The sequence below is a fragment of the Protopterus annectens genome, chromosome 1.part2 (assembly GCF_019279795.1).
Source record: "Protopterus annectens isolate FY-2018-M chromosome 1.part2, PAN1.0, whole genome shotgun sequence".
NCBI classification, from domain to species: Eukaryota; Metazoa; Chordata; order Ceratodontiformes; family Protopteridae; genus Protopterus; species Protopterus annectens.
In genome coordinates this window covers 636,355,264-636,375,628 of record NC_056727.1, presented here as the reverse complement: position 1 = coordinate 636,375,628, position 20,365 = coordinate 636,355,264, and the positions used below count along the sequence as shown (strand labels likewise).

At 42.3% G+C, this 20,365-nt stretch overlaps 1 protein-coding gene across 1 annotated transcript in view; it reads right to left on the bottom strand.

The window, feature by feature from the left end:
- LOC122792399 overlaps nt 1-11,700 on the bottom strand; it is a 339,957-nt gene extending 328,257 nt beyond the window's left edge. Inside the window, exon 1 of the mRNA XM_044060188.1 lies at nt 11,625-11,700. Within this exon, the coding sequence (XP_043916123.1) occupies nt 11,625-11,700 (76 nt within the window). The remainder of the gene's footprint in view (nt 1-11,624) is intronic.
- Nucleotides 11,701-20,365: the final 8,665 nt, after the last annotated feature.

The window sequence follows — 20,365 nt, the reverse complement described above, 5'->3', positions numbered from 1 at the left end:
AGGAATGTGGTGATAAAGGGTGCTCAAAGAGGGGAAGACAGTAGGGAAACTAGCTTGGGATGTACACGATGGGTGTGGAGAAGGTCCATAGCTGCCCATTTCTTTACCTGCAACAGCTGTGCATATGCAATACATTAGGTGGGATATTTGAAACCTTCCACCCCTCAGAGAGGGGTGAGGACATCTAAGTATGTTGTATTACCAGTTATGAATATCAGGCACATGCACTGTTTGTGAACTGCTATACTGCCAGTAGTACGTTACTCACATCTGAACAGTTTGTGGTTTGTGTTGACATTAGCACAGTCTGCTCAGGATGACTGGACATATTTCTGTACTGTGTATGCCTACCTACACCCTTGGTTGTGCCTGACTCCACGGATATACAGTACCTTTGGGTAGGGGTGCAGAACTGCAGTGTGCATTATTTATTATTGTGTGATGTTTATCTTACTGAACATGCAGAGTTGCTGTGTACCTGTAAGGCTATGAAGGCTTGTAGTCTGTCTGAGTAGCTCCCACCTGTGGACATATTCAGATGGTAGACAGAGGTCAGCCTAGTATTCTTTGACTGTGCACCACAGCAGTCTTTTCAGCACCTGAACAATGACATTGCCACAGGTGGTTGCTAGCAGTTCATGGCTACATCCTTTGATATTTCTGTGTTGTACTGCTACATAAGGGCATGCTTGTGGGGTTCATTCTACAGCTATTTGCAGAGTGTGTAACAGCAGACAAGCTGATATGCCTGTGTGTTTCTGACTCTTCCAGGCCTCAGATACTCTCACGCATATATTTGAACAGCCTCAGGGAAAGATACATATAACTGGGATACACCTGTCATATAGTTCAGACATTTTGCAGTTCAGACTTTGGGTGATTCAGAGCATTTCTATTACTACACCTTTTCTGATGTGCAAGCAGTGTCTACACTCACTTATTGACATTTGTTATTAAGTGAGATTCAACACCTTTCTGCCTACTGTTAGTACATTTTACAGGGAGTCAGAGGGGCACAGCTAACATTTGTTTACAAATCAGGGTCATCACTGTAGAGCAGTCACTATTGGGAGATCTGGCCTGTGACCTATGCAAATATGCCAGTGTGTATCCTGCTGTGATACTGTGTGGGGTTTGTAAGCTGCTACTGTAACCTTATTCCCTACTAGCATGGCTGATTCTCTTTTCACAGTCATGTCATGCAATTCAACAACATCTGCTGGTTAAGGCCCACAGAACAAGATTTGTGTTATGCCATTCCTATTTTCCCTTTACATTCACTCATGGTAATGCATGATAAATTGCTTTCAGCACTGAGTTATTGTATATCTGCTGTGGTTTAGTGGTACTTCATGCAGACTGGTGAGTCCAAGGTCCCAGGTTCAAGACTGACAAGAGTATTTTTATTTTGCTGCTGAGCAATACAAGGGCTTTGTCATACAGAGTGACTAAGGCACTTTTAAGTAGTTGTAAGCGGGTTGGCATGGGTTTGTGCGATGCTTAGCAGTTGTAAGCAGGTTGGCGCGGGTTTGCGTGATGCTTAGCAATGCTTAGCTAAGCACACACAAGCTCACACTCACGCACCCCCACTAACTACTGCTTAAAAGTGCTTACTCCCGCTAACCCCCGCGCTAATTTCTTTTAAAGAAAAGAAAATGGAGAGATAGGAAAGTGGTAAAAAATGGGGCACAGAGAGGGACAGACAGTAGGAAAACAAGCTCAGGATGTGCAGGAAGGTTTTAGGGAAGGCCCATAGCTGCTCATTTCTTTAACAGCAACAGCTGTGCATATGTTGAAAATTTGGAGTGAGTTTTGAGACCTTCCACCCCTGAGAGAGGGGTGAGGACAACATAGTTTGTTGCACTGCCAATTAGAATTATCGGTGTACATGTCCTATGGACATGTATGCAAAATGGGAAGCTGCATATGGGGCGTAATTTTTTTTCAGGTACAGATTGCCCTTTTTTTTTTTTTTTCAGGTGAGAGTGGTAAGTGAGGTAGGGTAAATAGGTATATTTGGGGAGGTAGGTTGGGGAGGTAAACAGACAAGACAAACAAGATGCATACAGGGGCAGAATTTGACACATGGGGTGGGTGAACACAATTGACGGGGAAGGTTGTTTGGAAATCGCAAGTCCATGAGCCCACAGATGGTAACAGTGGAACTGAGATCCCCACCCATGGGTAGTCACCACTGCACCATCACAGCCCCGGGGGTGGCTGTGCTGGGGACTGAGTAGGACGGGCAGGCTCACCTGTGAGACACGCCACTCTCGCCTCAAGCTGGCGTAGGGGATCAGCGACTGAACGCTGGATCTCCCTACGCACTACAGCCCGGACCCTTCAAAGGGTGATGGGTGGCCCTTCTCCGCCCACGCTTGCACGGGAGGATGAGCCCCATCCCCTGCAGCACTTCCACCTGAAGGTGGCACAGGACCAATGGAGGAGGGGAGTCCGGGCTGGGCACCAGATCCACTGGTGCCAGGTGCACTCGCCAACTGAGGAGGGACAGGTGGATCCGCTGGGACCGGACTTCCCATACGTTCTGTGATTCGGTGTGTTTCATTACAACATAAACAACAGCATTCCAGATTAGTTGTAACAGCATGCAGTAATATTCCCATTAACCCAACACACCACAGTTCCAACAGTTGAACAGCAAACATAACACATGCATATATTGAACAACAGTGGTTATTCCAACTGCATGCAGGGATGATTGGTAGCAACAGGCCATCATGAACGTGGTATTTGAACAGGGCACATGCATCAACATGAGTGCAAATATTTATGGAACAATAGGATTTATATCCCGACAAATATTTAAGATTACACATACCCACTGAAGTGCGGAATTGCATGGTTTATGCACAAACAGTAGGGTATAGAAAAAACCTCCATTAACATCTTATAAACACTTTTACTCTACACTACATTCCTAGTGACTGCAGGTGTATACACCCTACATGTATTATTACACTTGCCACCATGCATTAGGTTGTGTAGTGGGTTTGGCTAGTTCAATCTATACTTGACCTATATCTCACATACTAACTGTCCAGGATGCAGATGTTACTGCTACATATTTCATGGTTGCATTTATATTTCTTTATCTACATATCTGGATGTTTTCACATGACATTTTCACTTCTAATTGTACAGAACCCTGCATTTATTGAAGCACACTTACATTTCTGGGGAACATATTAGCATGCTACTCGTGTACCAGATTTACTTATGCATGCCAGCCAGTAACTGACTGTTGAGGATTGTATATTTACTTCACAGCTACTAGCACTTCTATCACCCACTTTAGATGGGACTGCAGAACTCTGGGTTGCCAGCACTTTCTAACACATTACTATTTGTATAATGCAAGGGTACAACAACATTTCATACTAAGTGAAACAGACACACTCTGGTTTAGACCTTTATTAATGACATTACACACTTTTCCACAGGCTCACTCCTTTATTTGTTTTAACGGTATATATGCCAGACATGTTCACAACATATACCTTTATTAATAGGTTAGCACACTCTTTTTTCAGGCTCGCTCACATATTATTTTATATGACAGTGCCTGCAGAGATATTATTCCAGACATTTGTTACCTTTCTTAATGGGTTACTACACTCTTTTTCTGCCTCTCTAATATTTTTATCTGACAGTACATGCAGAGGACTTATTCAGTCCATTTAATGGCTGTATTATTGGACTACAACACTTTCTTTCATGCTCTCTCCCATATTTTATATAACAATACATGTAGAATAATCACTAACCTGCCTGGTGGCGCAGCCTTAGCAGCCTATCAGCATAGGCTTGCTGATTTGTAACACGGTCACCTGCAGCTGTAAAGTAAATGAAGGGATATTGAGACATTCCTAAATACTTCATTTTAAATCCTTACATACTGCATTCCATGCTACATAATCAGTTGTGGGGCACCCCACATCCCACAGGCCTCCTGTATCCACTGGTTCAGACGGTCCTCCTTTCGTCTCTTCAGGTCTGCATGGTGGTGACGGACCTGCTCATCAGTCCGGGGAACGCCTGTGGCACTGGTGAGGTCACGAGCTAACCAGTTCCAAGCCTCTGCCTTGTACTCTGTCCATTGGAACTGACCCTGCAGGAGTCTTGCCTCATGATGGTGGACTAGGAGCCAAACCATGTATTTGGACTCCTCTGTGCCCCATCTCTGCACTCGGAAGCGCGCTCCCTCTCCAACACCAGACATTCTGACCGCAGATGTGAACTACAATCAGTTATGGCGTGTATTCCCACCTGTGGGGCTTAAATATGCAGCATTTCCTGCACTTTTTTGTGATTGGCTGTTTTGTAAAATTCTCGGCTGAATGCAGACCTGCTTAGTAATTGTTAAACTACCATTCCTAAGTTTATGAGTGTTAATAGTGGCTGCTTCCCCTATGTTGTCATGGCATAGTGGTTCTGTACTTTGATTATGATGCAAAGGGTCCTGGGTTCAAACCTTGTCATTCTTTTATTTTAATACTGTCTAGACAGGCTAGGGGGGTGTCGCTGCGTTTAAGCAACTTAGCTCTATGTTTCTCCCCTGTGCCCTATGGTGCCCTGGTTGGGACGGCACGCACGTCCACGCAAACACATTGTGCTGGGTAAAGCACTTTTAAATGTTGGGCAACTCTATTGCACTGGGTAAAGCACTATTACACTATGGGCAACTCTGTTTAGCTGGGTGAAGCGCTATTAAACTATGGGCAACTCTGTTTAGCTGGATAAAGCACTATTAAACTATGGGCACCTCTGTTTAGATGGGTATAGCGGTATTAAAGTATGGGCACCTGTGTTTAGCTGTGTAAAACGTTGCTTAACGGCAGGCTATTATATATCTGGGTCTTTTCAAAATATATATTTTGTTCACCGATACATTGGCCATGTCACTGCTTTTAATAAAATTTTAATCATATTTGTCTGGTATTATTTCAAATACTGATTTAAAACATAAATAAGAAGGGGAGTGGTGGGACTCAAACCGTGAATGCCTTGTCTTTGTGCATACGCTCTACCATTACGCTATTGCTATTTGGATTAATTTGCATAAGTAGTTCTTATATGCTCTTCAATGTCACAATTGCTAACTGTGGTTAAGCAATGGGCACACCCGCACAAACAAGCGCAAATACGGGCAGCTATATCGTGGATTTGAAAAAAAAATATATTTTCCGTTTTATAACGCTGATGGGGGTTTACAGTGTCAGAGAGTGTGGTGTTGAGTGCAAGTACATTTGAGCGGACTCGCTCTTGTCTGTTGACATTTGCTTTTTAAAACCTTGCAGGGGCGTGGACTTTTAGACTGCTTGGCAGTCGGACATGCCCCCTGCTTGCCTACTCAGTCCGTGTAAGAGTTACGGATGAGTCAGCATGCGCTCATGAATATTCATGGCACGCTGACATCATACCATTCAACTGCAGCCTCCGAGTAAGACATATTAAGTCTTACATGGAGGTTTTGTGAATCCGGCCCACTGTCATACAATGGTGCTTTATGTGTGCTAACATTGCATTGGCCTTGACAAGGGTCAAACAGGAGTTGAGTGGGGGGGTCAAACTGCCACAAGGAACATGCAAGATGGATTGCACTACTGTGATAGGGTACAACCAGAAAGGTCACAGGCAGCAGACAACTTTCATCAATGCACTGCTGTGCCAGTGTTTACACACTGTTGAAGAGGCACTTAGATTGTAGGACAGGTCACTAGCTGTTATACTATGGCCAGTGTCAGAACAGGTACCTCATAACAGCCCTCAGGGCTATTGCCCATATCAAGGGTCCTAGGGACAGTGAGGAGTCAAATGTTACCTAACATGAATGATCCTGCATACTCACACCAATTAGCGTGCATATCCACAGGTGAACCTGACCTATTGTGGTACCAAAAGAATGACAACACTTGATACGTTCACCCCACAGGGGATTGAAGTGCTACTACAGGCCTGACAAACAGATATGACAGGCGAATTCAGAACAAAGGTAGAGTGGACAAGTCCATCAAGGGCCAGATGTGTCAGGATTTAGTGCATTGCATCAATGTGGTATAGAGTCACTGACTTGATAAAAGCTCAGGACATAGCCATGGATGAGTTAACCATGGCGGGATATATCCTCAAAAAAGCTGCAGCTCACAAACAGTGAGAATTTCCTACTATCCCTCAATGCGGACATGGAGAGAACACTCAGACCTGGTGATCAGTTGGCTGTGGAAGCCAGACTACCCAATTGTCTGCTGTGGATGGTCCAGATAATTAGAAGTACATGCCATTCCTGTAAGACATTGTATAGCACATCTGCCTGGTTCACTCATATCTGCATCTATATCTCTCAGGAACATTAGGGCTGTAAATGAGACCACCTGTACCACATGGTATGACTGTCCATGTGACTCTGAGTGATGCAACAGTTGAGTTGTGGAATATGTCATTCCCATAGGACACTACCAAACACCTATGCACAGTTTACTTGGCATACTATTCCACATGCCTCGAATTCAGGAACATGAGGGCTGCATCAGACCATCTGCATAACAAGGTACATATATGCCCATGATTTCTGTAGATTCTTGGCACATAGGGGTCTGTGTGTTGCAGAGTGGTGATTCTACAAGTACTGGCTTTCAGACTGTTAAGTTATCTGTATGAGTTCACAGGTTCCACTGGGAGAGGATCCAGCACAATGTTAGCACATGCATGATGTCAGTGTTTCTATAGAAGCTGCTGCTGATGGCATAATGCACATGGTACTATCTGAGAACATAGTGGCACTATCAGCAACACAGTTAAGGAAACACTTACTCTCCCTCAGCTGAATGGACTTCAGAGGGCAAGCATTAACCTTCAGCATCACTTGTCTTTTTAGCTTATGATGTTCTGTCTGGTTCAGCTCCACACCTCATACACAGATGGATACTAATCAGACCATGTGAGTTCTGCTGAGTGCTCTACAACACTTGCTGAAAGACCTAAAATCCTTACACACAGTGTGAGTACTGACAGCCCACCTGACAGCCACTAGTACATCCTTGCAGCTGCAGAGAACAGGCTGCTTTGACTTGAGGCAGGGAAAAGTTATACACTGTAAGTGCACACAGCATTCATGATATAGCCACATTGTTCATGGCTGCCTCCACCACTGGCTGTGAATGCTTACCTGGATGTGGCTAATCCTGATCCCACATCATTGAAACCTCCATCTCTGACCATAAATGCTCACATGGATGTAGCTTATGCTTGTCTAGCTCCACTCTTGCCTTCACCCTGGACCATGGAGGATCACATGGACATTTCCAATGATGGTCCAGCTCCAGTAAGGGCACACCTTACCAGGATCCTGTTCAGAAACCAGCAATTCAACACCATCTGTTGCTTTGTAGCAATGCCATAACTAACACATGCCAATGCCAAAACACAGTGTAGTGGACATCATCCACTTACCAGAACCAAACAGCAGGGGCCGTGGCAAAATTCCTGCACATGTAGCCAATGTGCTACACCATCATCTGGACTAGCTGTGTCTATACCAGGCACTACAGGGCCACATGGTGCATCTAGCCAGCATTCTAACCCTGAATGCTCCATCCTATCACCTGAAGACCAGCTCACTGACATGCCACAAACCACTAGCCATGTGTATGGTTACCACAGGCATCTCCATGACCCTTCCCATATGCTAACATTGCTGTCCATGCCACTGTCCCACACTGCTAGTGCAAATGATGATGAATGTGCCCTGTCCATGTCTTTGTCTTTTGTTGCTATGGCATTGCCTGCTGCACATCATGGCCAGTCAATGCACTGCAATACATAACCTGGGTATGTAAATAAATGCATCAGTTTTGTTCTGTGCTTGTCTTGTAGTGCCCTGTAGAAATGAACTACATGCAGCCTCTGTGCCAACACTATGGTATATTTGCCATTGCACCTGTCTCTTCCTCTCATGAGGCCACATCATCCACTAACTTTTCACTCAGCTCCTCTTTCATTGTTGGCACAGATATGCCAGCTTGTGTTACAGTCTCCTCTTGTTGTAACAGGTCTCAAAGCAGCATGTTTGGTCAAATGGTGCAGACCACACATGTCTTGCTGCAGTTCTTTTGAGCATTCTAAAGTGTACCACCAGATGTATGCAGTCAGTGGAAGTAGGGCTACTGTACTCTGCACTCACATTTGAAGATTTTCTCTGTTTGTGCCAGTATGGATGTTGTATGCCATCTCTGCCACTATCTAGGGTCTGAAGATGGAGGTCATCAGCTATTCCTGCAAAATATTTATGGAATCACCAGCATCAGACAACTGCAAACACCATTATGAGTAATCTGTTACCTATGCTCACAACACTGGACCTTCATGGCCTCTGTGTTTGGCACAGTTTGTACCTACCTACTAGATAACTTGTGGAAAGTCCTGTCATATGAAGGGATAGTGTAGGTCACATGTGTGCCAAACTGGAAAATATAGGAACTGCCAGTATGGCCTACAGACACACTGTATATGTGTATATGAACAGATAAATAGATATTAGCCTCTTCAGTGAACACCAGCTGGCAGAGGCTAATATCTATCTATCTATATATCTGTTTATCTATTTATATACACATATATAGTGTGGCTGTAGGCCATGTATATCCCTTCCAGCTGAGATACCAGATGCCATGTGGGTATTTTACAGCAATGTGGGTGAAGTCAGCAACCCCCAGGACCTTTTGATAATTGTCTATGTTCTGGAATGCTTCAGTAGTGGCAATTCTCTCTTCTACTGTCCATGGGAACCAAATATACCCCTTGCTATGCATACACTGCATTTAGAAATAGGTATATGATGCACTAAGTTGAATCCTGTGAAACTGCTAGCATGTCCTAAGTCAGACACTGATAGGTTTCCATAACAAGAATAGATGATGCTACCCAAGCCTCCTCCAAATTTCACATTCCTCTCCTCTCCTGTATTCCCAAATCAAACTCTTACATCTACTCCCTCCATTAAATCTCCCCAAAACAAGTCCAAGGCCAAGAAGACTACTTCTATGGGGCCATATAACATACCAGGCTGCCTAATGTTCAGCCTGAAACCTGACTTGTCAACCCTCCCCCCTACAGAGGTTATTCAGTATCAATCTCCAAATAGACTTCATGCTGGATGAATAGAGGGCAGCAGTCATAGACTGAAAGGGATGATCATCCTAATCTGTAAGACTATGGAAAGAATCATTATAGAATTAAGAAATAACGACATAGGTAACCTAAAAACTTTCAAAGACAGTTCAGATTCAACAAGGGCAGAGTCTGCTTTTTTAATCTGGTTAAGTTTTTTGAGAAAGTTAGTGGATGAAGGCAAATCAGTACACATAGCATATATATACTTTGAAAAGCCTTTCAACACCATCCCACTCTCAAATATCATAGATAAACTCTCCCAGCTAAGTGTAAATTCCTAATGTAACTCATTGAATAGCAAAGTGCCTCTCAAATAGAACCAAAGACATTAGAGTGGACAGTTTTATCTCATCCAGAAGACCTGTCACTAGTGGTGTACCCCAGGATTCAGTCTTTAAGCCACTCACCTTTGGTATTTACTTTTTGGAGGTCAATGCAGATGTTAAGAGTTTATGGCTGACCAACATACAAATGACTGTAAACATAGTATTATCATAAACTGCCCAGAGTACACCAAGGTCCTTCAAGAAGGCTTTCCAAAGCAAATAGTTGGTGTCAAAACCATGGACTAAAACTAAATGACAAGAAATGCATGATAACATCTTTCAGGCAGCATGACTTCCCTTGTAACTATCACACTGAGAGCATACCCCTGAAAGTTAATCCTGTAGTCAGGAATCTGGGAACCTATGTCGACAATGAACTGTGCTTTCATCACCACATGTTCACTATTGTAAACACGTCCTTTTTCATCACACAGCTTGTATCTAAAGGTATGGCATCTAGGAATGTAATCATTCCACTATATTCAGCTCTGATCAGGCCAAACATTAAATATAATGCTCCTTTTGGTATTTTCTCACTAAAAAATGAAGGACCTAAATTGCAAAAACTATCCAGACCATCTCAACTGCTATTTAAACAATTCTTGTAAAATTCTGTCTCTCCACGTTCCTAATACTCCTCACACAAGCCACATCACTATCTACTCAAACTCCAACTAACTATTTGTCCTCAACTACCTCTACCGCAACACATCTGCCCCAGCCGAGCAGTTACTGCAATATCTCCTCTCAGTTATTCCATAACAAACTACTCACCTCCAAAACTCCTTTCCATTCCACATGCCAGAGCATATCTTAAACCACTCATTGCTACTACGTATACTAAAAAATATAATATACTCCATTCCTTTCTCACTTCCATTTTACTACAAAGTGGAGAGATCCACTCAGATCCTGGTCCTTACCCCAACCAACACCTAAGAACATGTCCCAAAAACGTAAACATAATGTCACTTAACCTTAGAAGTATTTGCAATAAAATAGCCCTGTTCCTTGCCTGGATTACCAGTACAAACCAGATCGCCTGACCTTAACTGAGACATGGCTAAACCTGCAGGTGACTGACTCAGAAATCATACCACCCAACTTTTGCATAGTAAGACTCAATAGAACCAATAAGAAAGGTGGGGGAGTAGCACTACAGTATCTTGATACTTTTAATACCTCACCTTTTACCAACAGTATCTCCATGTTCATGAACACAGAGATACTTATATCCTTTCTAAATCTTAATAGGACAAAATGTATCTATGTCTTAGTACTATATATTCCCCCAGGTCAGAACATTCCCATACTTGAAGACATACTATCTTGGATCTCACAAAAAAATCCACCATGAGACTATCATTTTAGGGAACATTAACATTGACTGGCGAACACTTTCTTCTCAAAATCCAACCAATAATATTAAACTATGGTTTCTTTCAAATCATCAATTGTCCTATTAGATACAGTAAAGACTACACCCAACAATCCACTCTAGGCTGGATACTTGTATCCCATCCTACTAATTTTTCTACTACAGGCGTACTTCTTAATATCCTAAGTGATCACCTACCCACTTATACCCTCAGAACCACCACTCACCTACCTAAAAAACACACTCTGAAAAACATCCACAATCTAACTAACTTTTCTCAAGACAGATTCAATTAAATCTTGAAGAATATAAACTGGTCAATTCTAAAACATCTCCCTCTTGATACAGCAGTGCAATATTTTAACACGACTTTCCTGAGTATACTAAACACCTGTGCTCCTTTACGTACAAAAATAATCAAAAGAAACTGCTCCTTGGTTAACGAAAGAATGTAAAAGTCTCATGAGGCTCAAGAGCCTGGGACAGATGTAAACAAAATAAAAACTATGAAAATCTAATAGTCTTCAGACAACTCCGAGACCAAGTAAAGAAGCAAGTAAACAAAGACAAACAAATATTACACTCTCATCCAACATGAGCACAGATTTAACCCTAAAAAATTCTAGCCATCCACTCAATCCCTACTCAACCCTAGAAATAAAAAAGAGCACTCCCCATGGCCTGATGCTCATCCTATGCAAATAGCAACAACTTTAATACTCAATACTCACTTTCTACAATCAATAGCTGCCCTGATCTCAGGTTCCCCATTCTCAGCCCTAGCTCATCTTCTTCTATAGCTACCATTAATTTTTCCTCATCTTCACTCCCTGTACTTCAGCGCCTTAACTGCCCAATCCCCAATTCTAATAATTCAGCCAATTTCACTGCCCATCCCATCCCTACAAGTCTCATAAAACAATTGTTAGGAAAACTTAAAGCTTGCTCTCCCTCAGCAGATAACCTCCCACCTGAATACCTTAAATTAGCAGTTGACTCCATTGCCTACCCCATCAGTATTCTTATCAACAGGTCCATGTCTGAGGTGAAAGTTCCCAACATCTGGAAAATGTCCCATATTATTCCTATCCACAAAGGAGGAAGCTCTACTGAGCTAACTAACTTCTGACCTATAGCCATTCTATCTCCCATCTCCAAAATAATGGAAAGATGTATTCACCAACAACTCATGCAATACTTACTACATAACAACTTACTTACCCACATCTAACATGGCTTCCGTCCAGGCCACAGCACTTCCACAGCACTCCTATCCTTCACTGACACCATAAATAGAGCTAGAGACACAGGTAACCTTGTATCTGTATTATTTCTTGACCTATCAAAAGCTTTCGATACAGTCTCACACACCATACCCCTAGCTAGAGTCACTGACCTAGGACTTACTCATCCCGCCTTACAGTGGTTTCATAGCTATATAAACAATTGAAAACAAGCTGTAAGATGGTTACATACCATCTCTCCATTTCTTCATTTTTCTACAGGAGTTCCACAGGGCTCCATACTTAGCCCCTTACTCTTCAATATCTTTACTAACAACCTGTGCACTTCTGCATCTCTAGCAATACCCATACAATATGCAGATGATTCCACAATCATCTGCGCTTCTCCTACATTCTGTGAACTGTACTCGATCACACAACAAACATTCACTTACATTGAAACCAAGCACTCTAACTCGCAACTCTTCCTTAACCCTAAAAAACTAAGATACTACTCTTTATTCCAAAAAAATCACTCTCTGGACATAAACCAATTCAAAATCTTTTCTACAGACAGCACCACCACTGAAATAGTGCCCCACACAAAACTGTGAGGAGTCATTCTTGACAATCAACTTAAATTTAATCTCCACATCCAGTATAACATCAACCCCCCCCATCCTTTATAGGAATAAATAATTCCTGAATGAACAGATTAGAGTCACTCTCACCAACCCCCCCCCCCTACTATATGGTGCCACAATTCTCATTTATCTACAATCCTCTAGCAAATTCAAATTAGAATGTTGCTACAACAAAGTGGCCAGGTTTGCCACTAACTCTAAGACCTTCTCACATCATTGGAAAGCGCTACATAGGCTACAGTGGCTAGAATTCCTGAACTACCTCCACTGTTTCCAGCTCCTTACTGTATACAACATAATTCATAATCTCTCAACATGGCTAGCCCTGAGTCATATAGTGAAGTCTTACACCACCTATAGAACCCTAAGGTCTGAAGATAAAAAAAATCCTAGCTACTTACATGCCAGCTAAAGTACCAGGACAAAGCTTATACTCTTACTCTGTAGCTAACATTTGGATCACTTTCCCCCTAACCAAAAGAACAGTTACTAACCTGGAATCTTTTAAAATTGCCCTAACACTACACCTGTATAATACCTGGTTATGTATGTGCTCAACTCTAGAATAATCTCCCTCATTACCCCTAAATGGATCTCTATTATCGTTAGTTGGCTGCTCAATTAATATACCTCGATATCCTTTTCCCCCCTTTCCTGTAACTAGTTTAGTCCAGATACAGATTCTTAGTTTTAGCACTTGAATTTGCTTATTCGTGATCAGCACTTGTTCAGAACTTGTTGTAAGCACTAAATAAGCTACTAATTACTACAGCACTCAACCTTCCTCATTACCTAGAGGAAAACAGTTTTGGTACTTACTTTCCTCATTTGCTTAGAGGAAAAACAGCTCTTGTACTCACTTTCCTCACTTATCTAGAGGAAAATAGTTTTTTTATTCAGGCATGTCCAAGGGTCAGCTCCCAGTGTTCTCTCCTGTCTATCTGATGAATCTGGGCATCTTGGGGCAATGTAGAAATTGCCTCATGTACACAGACAACCCTTTCCTCCTACCACCCAACACTACAACCTGCGAGGGATGCACGTATCTAGCCAAACTGGAGGTAAAGCTCTCTCTAACCCACACTGAACTTGACAGTCAAGAGGAGAAGGTAAACACTTGCACCACACCACACCCATCACATAGTCTCACTAAATCTACACCACCAAAATCCACACATAGAAACACAAAAACATTCACAGAGGCTCTCAATAATAATCTGCTCAAGTGACAGAGACCTCAAAAGCAGAAATGCAAGCAACCTCCACCCCCAACACAACCCAAATGACACATAGCCCACAGACTCAGTATGCCACTCAACCACAGCCAATAAGGCAAAACAACATACCCAACACACTAGTCATAGGTGACTCTATAGTCAGGCACACTGATATCCCACTCACAAGACTAAATAAGGAGAAGGTTACTGTCAGCTGCCTGTCGGGTGCCAGGATCCACCACATAACCCACGCACTCAGGTCACTCCACAACAAGTACAAATATGACTCTGTCATTGTCCATGTTGGTGTGAACGACCTGAGATGTACCTCCCTGGACTACATGAAAAGAGACATGGAAGAGATGTCCAATCTTGTAGCCCAGGCAGGTATGACCCTAACCCTGAGTAGAATTCTGCCATCACCCAGAATGATACCGCAGTACAAGGACAACATGATTGACTTCAACAATTGGCTAAGCTTCTGGTGTCACTCTAAATTGATCCAGTATCTGCCTGCCTGGGATGACATGGTCGACAGACCACAATGCTTTGCCAGAGATGGCCAGCACCTGTCACCCCTGGGATTCCGGATACTGGCTAAGGTTCTTGCCGCCCCTATAGTGCCTTTTTTAGGCAAGGTTCAAATGACAAATTCACCACAGTAACAGGAACAGACAAGCACAAACTAAGAGTGATGCTACTCAATGCTAGAAGTCTAAATCTCAAAATGCACTCACTCGAGGCACTCCTTAAAATGGAGAACATTGATATCTGTGCAGTTACTGAGACCTGGTTCAAGGCTCCAGAGAGCACCCCTGCACTACCAGGCTAAAACCCATACCACACTTTTCGGCCATGTAACCTGGACTGGAACACCAGAGGTGGAGGTGTGTCCATATTCATTAAGGATATCCACACCTCCAGGCTAGTTGCTGAGCATAATGCATCTGAGGTTATCCAAGTGCAACTAACTCTGGGCAAAACTGCAATCCAAACTGTAGCTTGCTACAGATCCCAAACCATGCCCCAGGATTCCCACTCCTTTTTTCTTGATGTACTGGAAAATTTAAGGGTTCAGCCAAACACCCTATTAATGGGTGATTTCAACTATCCCACCATTAACTGGGAAAACTACTTATGTACCAACTCCTTCACTCAACACTTTCTGGAATTCATAAACTCCAATGCCCTGGATCAACTTATCCGCACCCCCACTAGGGGCAACAATATCCTAAATCTAGTCATTACCAACATGAGTGACCAGTGTTCCACACCTGAAGTCAATGCCTCATTGGTCCAATCCAACCATAAGCTCATCACCTTAGATATCCACATCCTGACCCCACCCCCCATTAAGGAAACCACGGTAAAAGATTTCTCCAAAGCCAACTTCATGCTTCTTAAGACAGAAGTGGTGAACTTCATGACACCCATACAGATGGACAATACAGTTACGACTACTGAATCCTACACAATTGCACTTTATAAGGACTTACATGAGTGCATGGATCATGCTATCTCAAACAAAACCAAGACGCTATCCTCCAAAAAAAGGAAGCCAATCTGGTGGTCCTCTGCCATAAAGAAACTGTACAACAGAAGGAAGAAACTGTCGCAAAAGAGAGTAAAATCCGATGAGTGGAGGAGCTCCCTGGTCAGCCTCAGTAAGAAGCTGCGATCCCTGATAAAATCCTCCAAAGCTAGTTATGAAAACAAAATCACCACTGATTCTAAAGACAACTACAAAGCATTCTATAGCTATGTTAAGAATCTCAATGGCAGCACTCAGATATGCTCTGAGTTACAGCACAATGGCACTAAATATACAGACCCAACTGATATTGCCAACATCCTGGAAGATAGGTTCAGTGCTAACTTTACCCCCCTCTCACCCCCTAAAGGGCCCATCTCTATACCAGAAGAATGCAAAGTTCCTGTAATCATGGCTGCACAGGTAAAAACCACACTCTCCAAAGACAAGAACACAGCATCCATGGGACCAGACAACATCCCAGGCTGCATTCTACACGAACTACAGAACGAACTGGCACCCCACCTAAGTACCATGTTCAATCGTAGCCTCACCTCAGGCTTTGTGCCCACTGATTAGCGCACAGCGACGGTTATCCCACTCCACAAGGGGGGAGCCACCACGGACCCCAGGAACTACCACCCCATTAGCCTGACAAGCCTGGTCTGCAAGGCCATGGAACGTATCATCATGGAAGTTATAAACAAAGACATTGGTAATATCCAGACTCTGGACCCCACCCAGTTTGGGTTTGTAAAAGGCAGATCATGTCTCCTAAACCTGATAGACTTCTTTGAATCAGTCACCAAAGCCGTAGACGATGGTAAGGTGGTTCACACAGCCTATCTAGATCTTGCCAAGGCTTTCGACACCATCCCCCACTCTTGAATTACAGATAAACTCACTAAACTAGGTATAAATCCCTATGTCATCATGTCTCCTAAACCTGATAGACTTCTTTGAATCAGTCACCAAAGCCGTAGACGATGGTAAGGTGGTTCACACAGCCTATCTAGATCTTGCCAAGGCTTTCGACACCATCCCCCACTCTGGAATTACAGATAAACTCACTAAACTAGGTATAAATCCCTATGTCATCATGTCTCCTAAACCTGATAGACTTCTTTGAATCAGTCACCAAAGCCGTAGACGATGGTAAGGTGGTTCACACAGCCTATCTAGATCTTGCCAAGGCTTTTGACACCATCCCCCACTCTGGAATTACAGATAAACTCACTAAACTAGGTATAAATCCCTATGTCACAAGATGGGTTGCCAACTGGCTCACTGACAGATCCCACACTGTGAAAGTAGCAGACTCCAAATCCGACTTCAGACCAGCGATAAGTGGAGTACCACAGGGTCCTGGGTCCCTCCTGTTTGGTATCTACTTCTCAGATGTACAGGCTAACACAGAAGGTCTTTGGCTAATGAAGTTCGCAGATGACTGCAAACTAGGAGCCATAATCGAAACTCCTAACGATAAAGACATCCTACAAAAGGGCCTCACTGAGACGATGCCTGGTGTCAAAGCCATGGCCTTAAGTTTAATGCCAAAAAGTGCATTGTCATCCCCTTTGGTAAAAACTCTGTACCCATGAACTACAACATAGGTGGCAGTATACTTAACACCAAAAGTGTGATAAGAGACCTTGGGACACAGGTGGACCTTTGATAATCACATCGCCACAGTAGTCAGGAAATCCTTCTACGTGGCACATCTCATCCCAAAAGGTTTCTCATCCAGAAAAAAAGAGATCATTGTTTCCCTCTACTCATCACTCATTAGACCCATTATAGAGTACAACGCCCCTTTTGGTATGTACCTCACAAGACATCTACAACAAGTGGAAAGGCCGCAGAAATACCTCACAAAGAGGATTACTGGCCTCAAACAAATGCCCTCTGCAGACCATCTAAAAAAACTCCAGCTTTACTCCGTCGAATATTGCCTACTCAGAGATGATCTCTGCCTAACATACAAAGCTATGTCAAACCCAGAGCTGTTGGACATGCTCCATTTAAAGAAATCCAAATTCCTCCGAGCTACATGCTCTAGGGACCTAAACCTTGTCACCATAATACACAGATAATGCCGGAGGGATAGATTCCTGTCCCAGAGACTTCCATACTCTTGAATAAACTACCTATCTATAGCAAACAAAACTCCTCATTAGCACTCTTCAAGAAAAATCTTGATGATTGGATGGGAAATAGGAAATTCACCCCGGGGATCATGTCTGTGGCTCTGCTCTACAGTGGCACAGGAAAATAATTTTCTTGGGTGGCAAAAGCCAGGGTACCTTTTTGGCTGTGCTTGTATAGGCCCTATGAACCTAATGACAATGCAAGTACTTGAATAATAAAATGTATCATCCTAAAAATGGATGTAAAATACCTTCCCTCTATGTTAAAAGAAACAAATAATTTACTTTGTATTTTTACCTGGATATTTGATTGCATTACTCTGTTCATGAAGTTAAATGCTTGACCGTAGGTTTCTTTATATGTTGCTTATAACATCAACTATTGATTATACTGTATATAACAATGTTATCGTTTTTATGCTTGTACATTAGCTGTTTATAAGTTTTGCTAATTGTTCTCTATGGTGCTTTTCTCCCTGGGCCTCCACTGAAAATGCGTTCTGTTCAACCCAGATGGACTTTCCTGGTAAACAAATATGAAATTTAACTAACTAACTAACTAACTAACTAACTAACTAACTAACTAACTAACTAACTAACTAACTAACTAACTAACTAAATTCTCAGTACCTTACAAGAAAATAAGAGGCAACCTCCGCCACCTGTATAGAGCCTCAACAGTCCCTATCCTGTCAGAACTATTACAAATTCACAAGTGCAATGATAGCGTGAACACCCACTCAAGGGATCTTAATGTCTTTTGTAACATAAATAGAACATGTTGGCAGGCATAGATATATATCACAGAGAATACCTCTTCTGTGAGGTATTGTTCCACTCTGCATAAAGCAAAGTACTTTTTTTACTCTGTTCAAATGTAATTTGGATTAATACATGGTAAACCACAAATTCATCCCTAGTTTAGTACCCATGTTCCTAATGGATAGGGGCAACAAGTAAATGTCCCAACATATCATTGCTCTGTCCACTTCTGGGCTATTTGAATACAAAATATAAGGGCTAAAAACTACCATGGGAATGTAATAAGAGTAATCTTCTAAAGATCCTCACACATCAGTAGCCTAGAAAGTACCTATGACCCTATGAACCTATGTGGCATGCACATGAGTATGACCATGGCCTCTACTTCTCTATATACCTGGTTAAAAGTTGCAGTTAGTGCTATGCACTGCCTCAACTCCCTCTCATTTATAAACTGTACTCATACTTCAACATGTAGCCCTGGAAATTCCACCCCATGTGGCACGTCCTCGACTAGTTTTGTATATTCTTAGTTTGAACCCCCCAACTACAGACGGATGGTACTGTGCCATGTCAGTGTCATGGGCTCCCTGCTGCACATACACAGTGACACTGGCCTCACCCTCACTGATGTCAACCACAGAGTATGTTGTTGCTAAGGTATGGTATCAGGCAGGACTCCTTTCTTAACTCTGTGAACCCCCGTACAGATGGTTCAGACAAATTATTTTATTTTGAAGATTTATGATTGTACTTGTTGTTCCACAAAGAGGCACTGATGCATTATATTGGATGGCACAGTGGTGCAGCAGTAGCATTGTCACCTCACAGCAAGAGGTTCTCTGGTCCAATTCTCGGCTGGGGTACCTTCTGTGCAGAGTCTGTATGTCCTCACTGCACTTGTGTGGGTTTCCTCTGGGTGCTCCAGTTTCCTCCCACATTACAAAGACATACGTCTGCAGTGTTTCTCCCCAGGCCTCTGCTGAAAATTGGCTTCTTTTCAAGTCAGACTTTCCCTGTAAACAAATGTTAAATAAAATAAAATAAATATTATACTGACAGGGGACAGTTAATGCAACAGTTATGCTAATAAAACAGTGACTCACTGACAGTGAATTGCACTTTTTATACATGTTGGAGCTTTTCTCCCTAGGCTTCTGCTGAAAATGGGCTCCTACCCAGTCGGACTTTCCCGACAATCAAATGTCAATCAATAAATAAATAAATAAATGTCAGTGCAAACCATGCATGTTAAGCTAAACAAGAAACATGCAACTTGTTAGCAGTTATGCTAATGAAACCAGTGATTCACTGTGTGTCAACAAAACAGGTTATCGACATTAGCACATTCAACTTAATTTACAGCTCTGATATATATATATATATATATATATATATATATATATATATATATATATATATATATATATATATATATATTTTGACTGGGTAAGTCCCACTAGGCTAGTAGTCTCTTTTCGGAGGAGACCTGACGTGGTATTTAGACTACTAGGGCAAGTGGCCAGGGTATCATGGACATTCCCATACTCTTTTCAGCAGGTGCTGTGGGATCTTTTGCATCCAGATGAAAACAAAGATACAGCCAGACAGATGAAGGAAAACTGAATTCCTTATTACTCACACAAAAAAATTTAGCAGTTTCGTCTGATGTACAACAAACAGACTTCATCAGAATCTAAGCAACAGTAAATCACATTTGGTTTAAATAACCCTCTTGAAAAAATCACTTTAGCAAAAAAACAATCAAAAATGCTTTCCCCACTACTCTATACACATGGTTAAACCTAATCTTAAAACCATACTTAAAGTGATACACACATATATAAAATGTTCTTACTCAAACCAAGTAAGAATGCAATTTTAACATACTAGCAATAGACAAACTGTCGTTTAAACCTGGATGTTTTAAAGCATTACGCTTGATTTG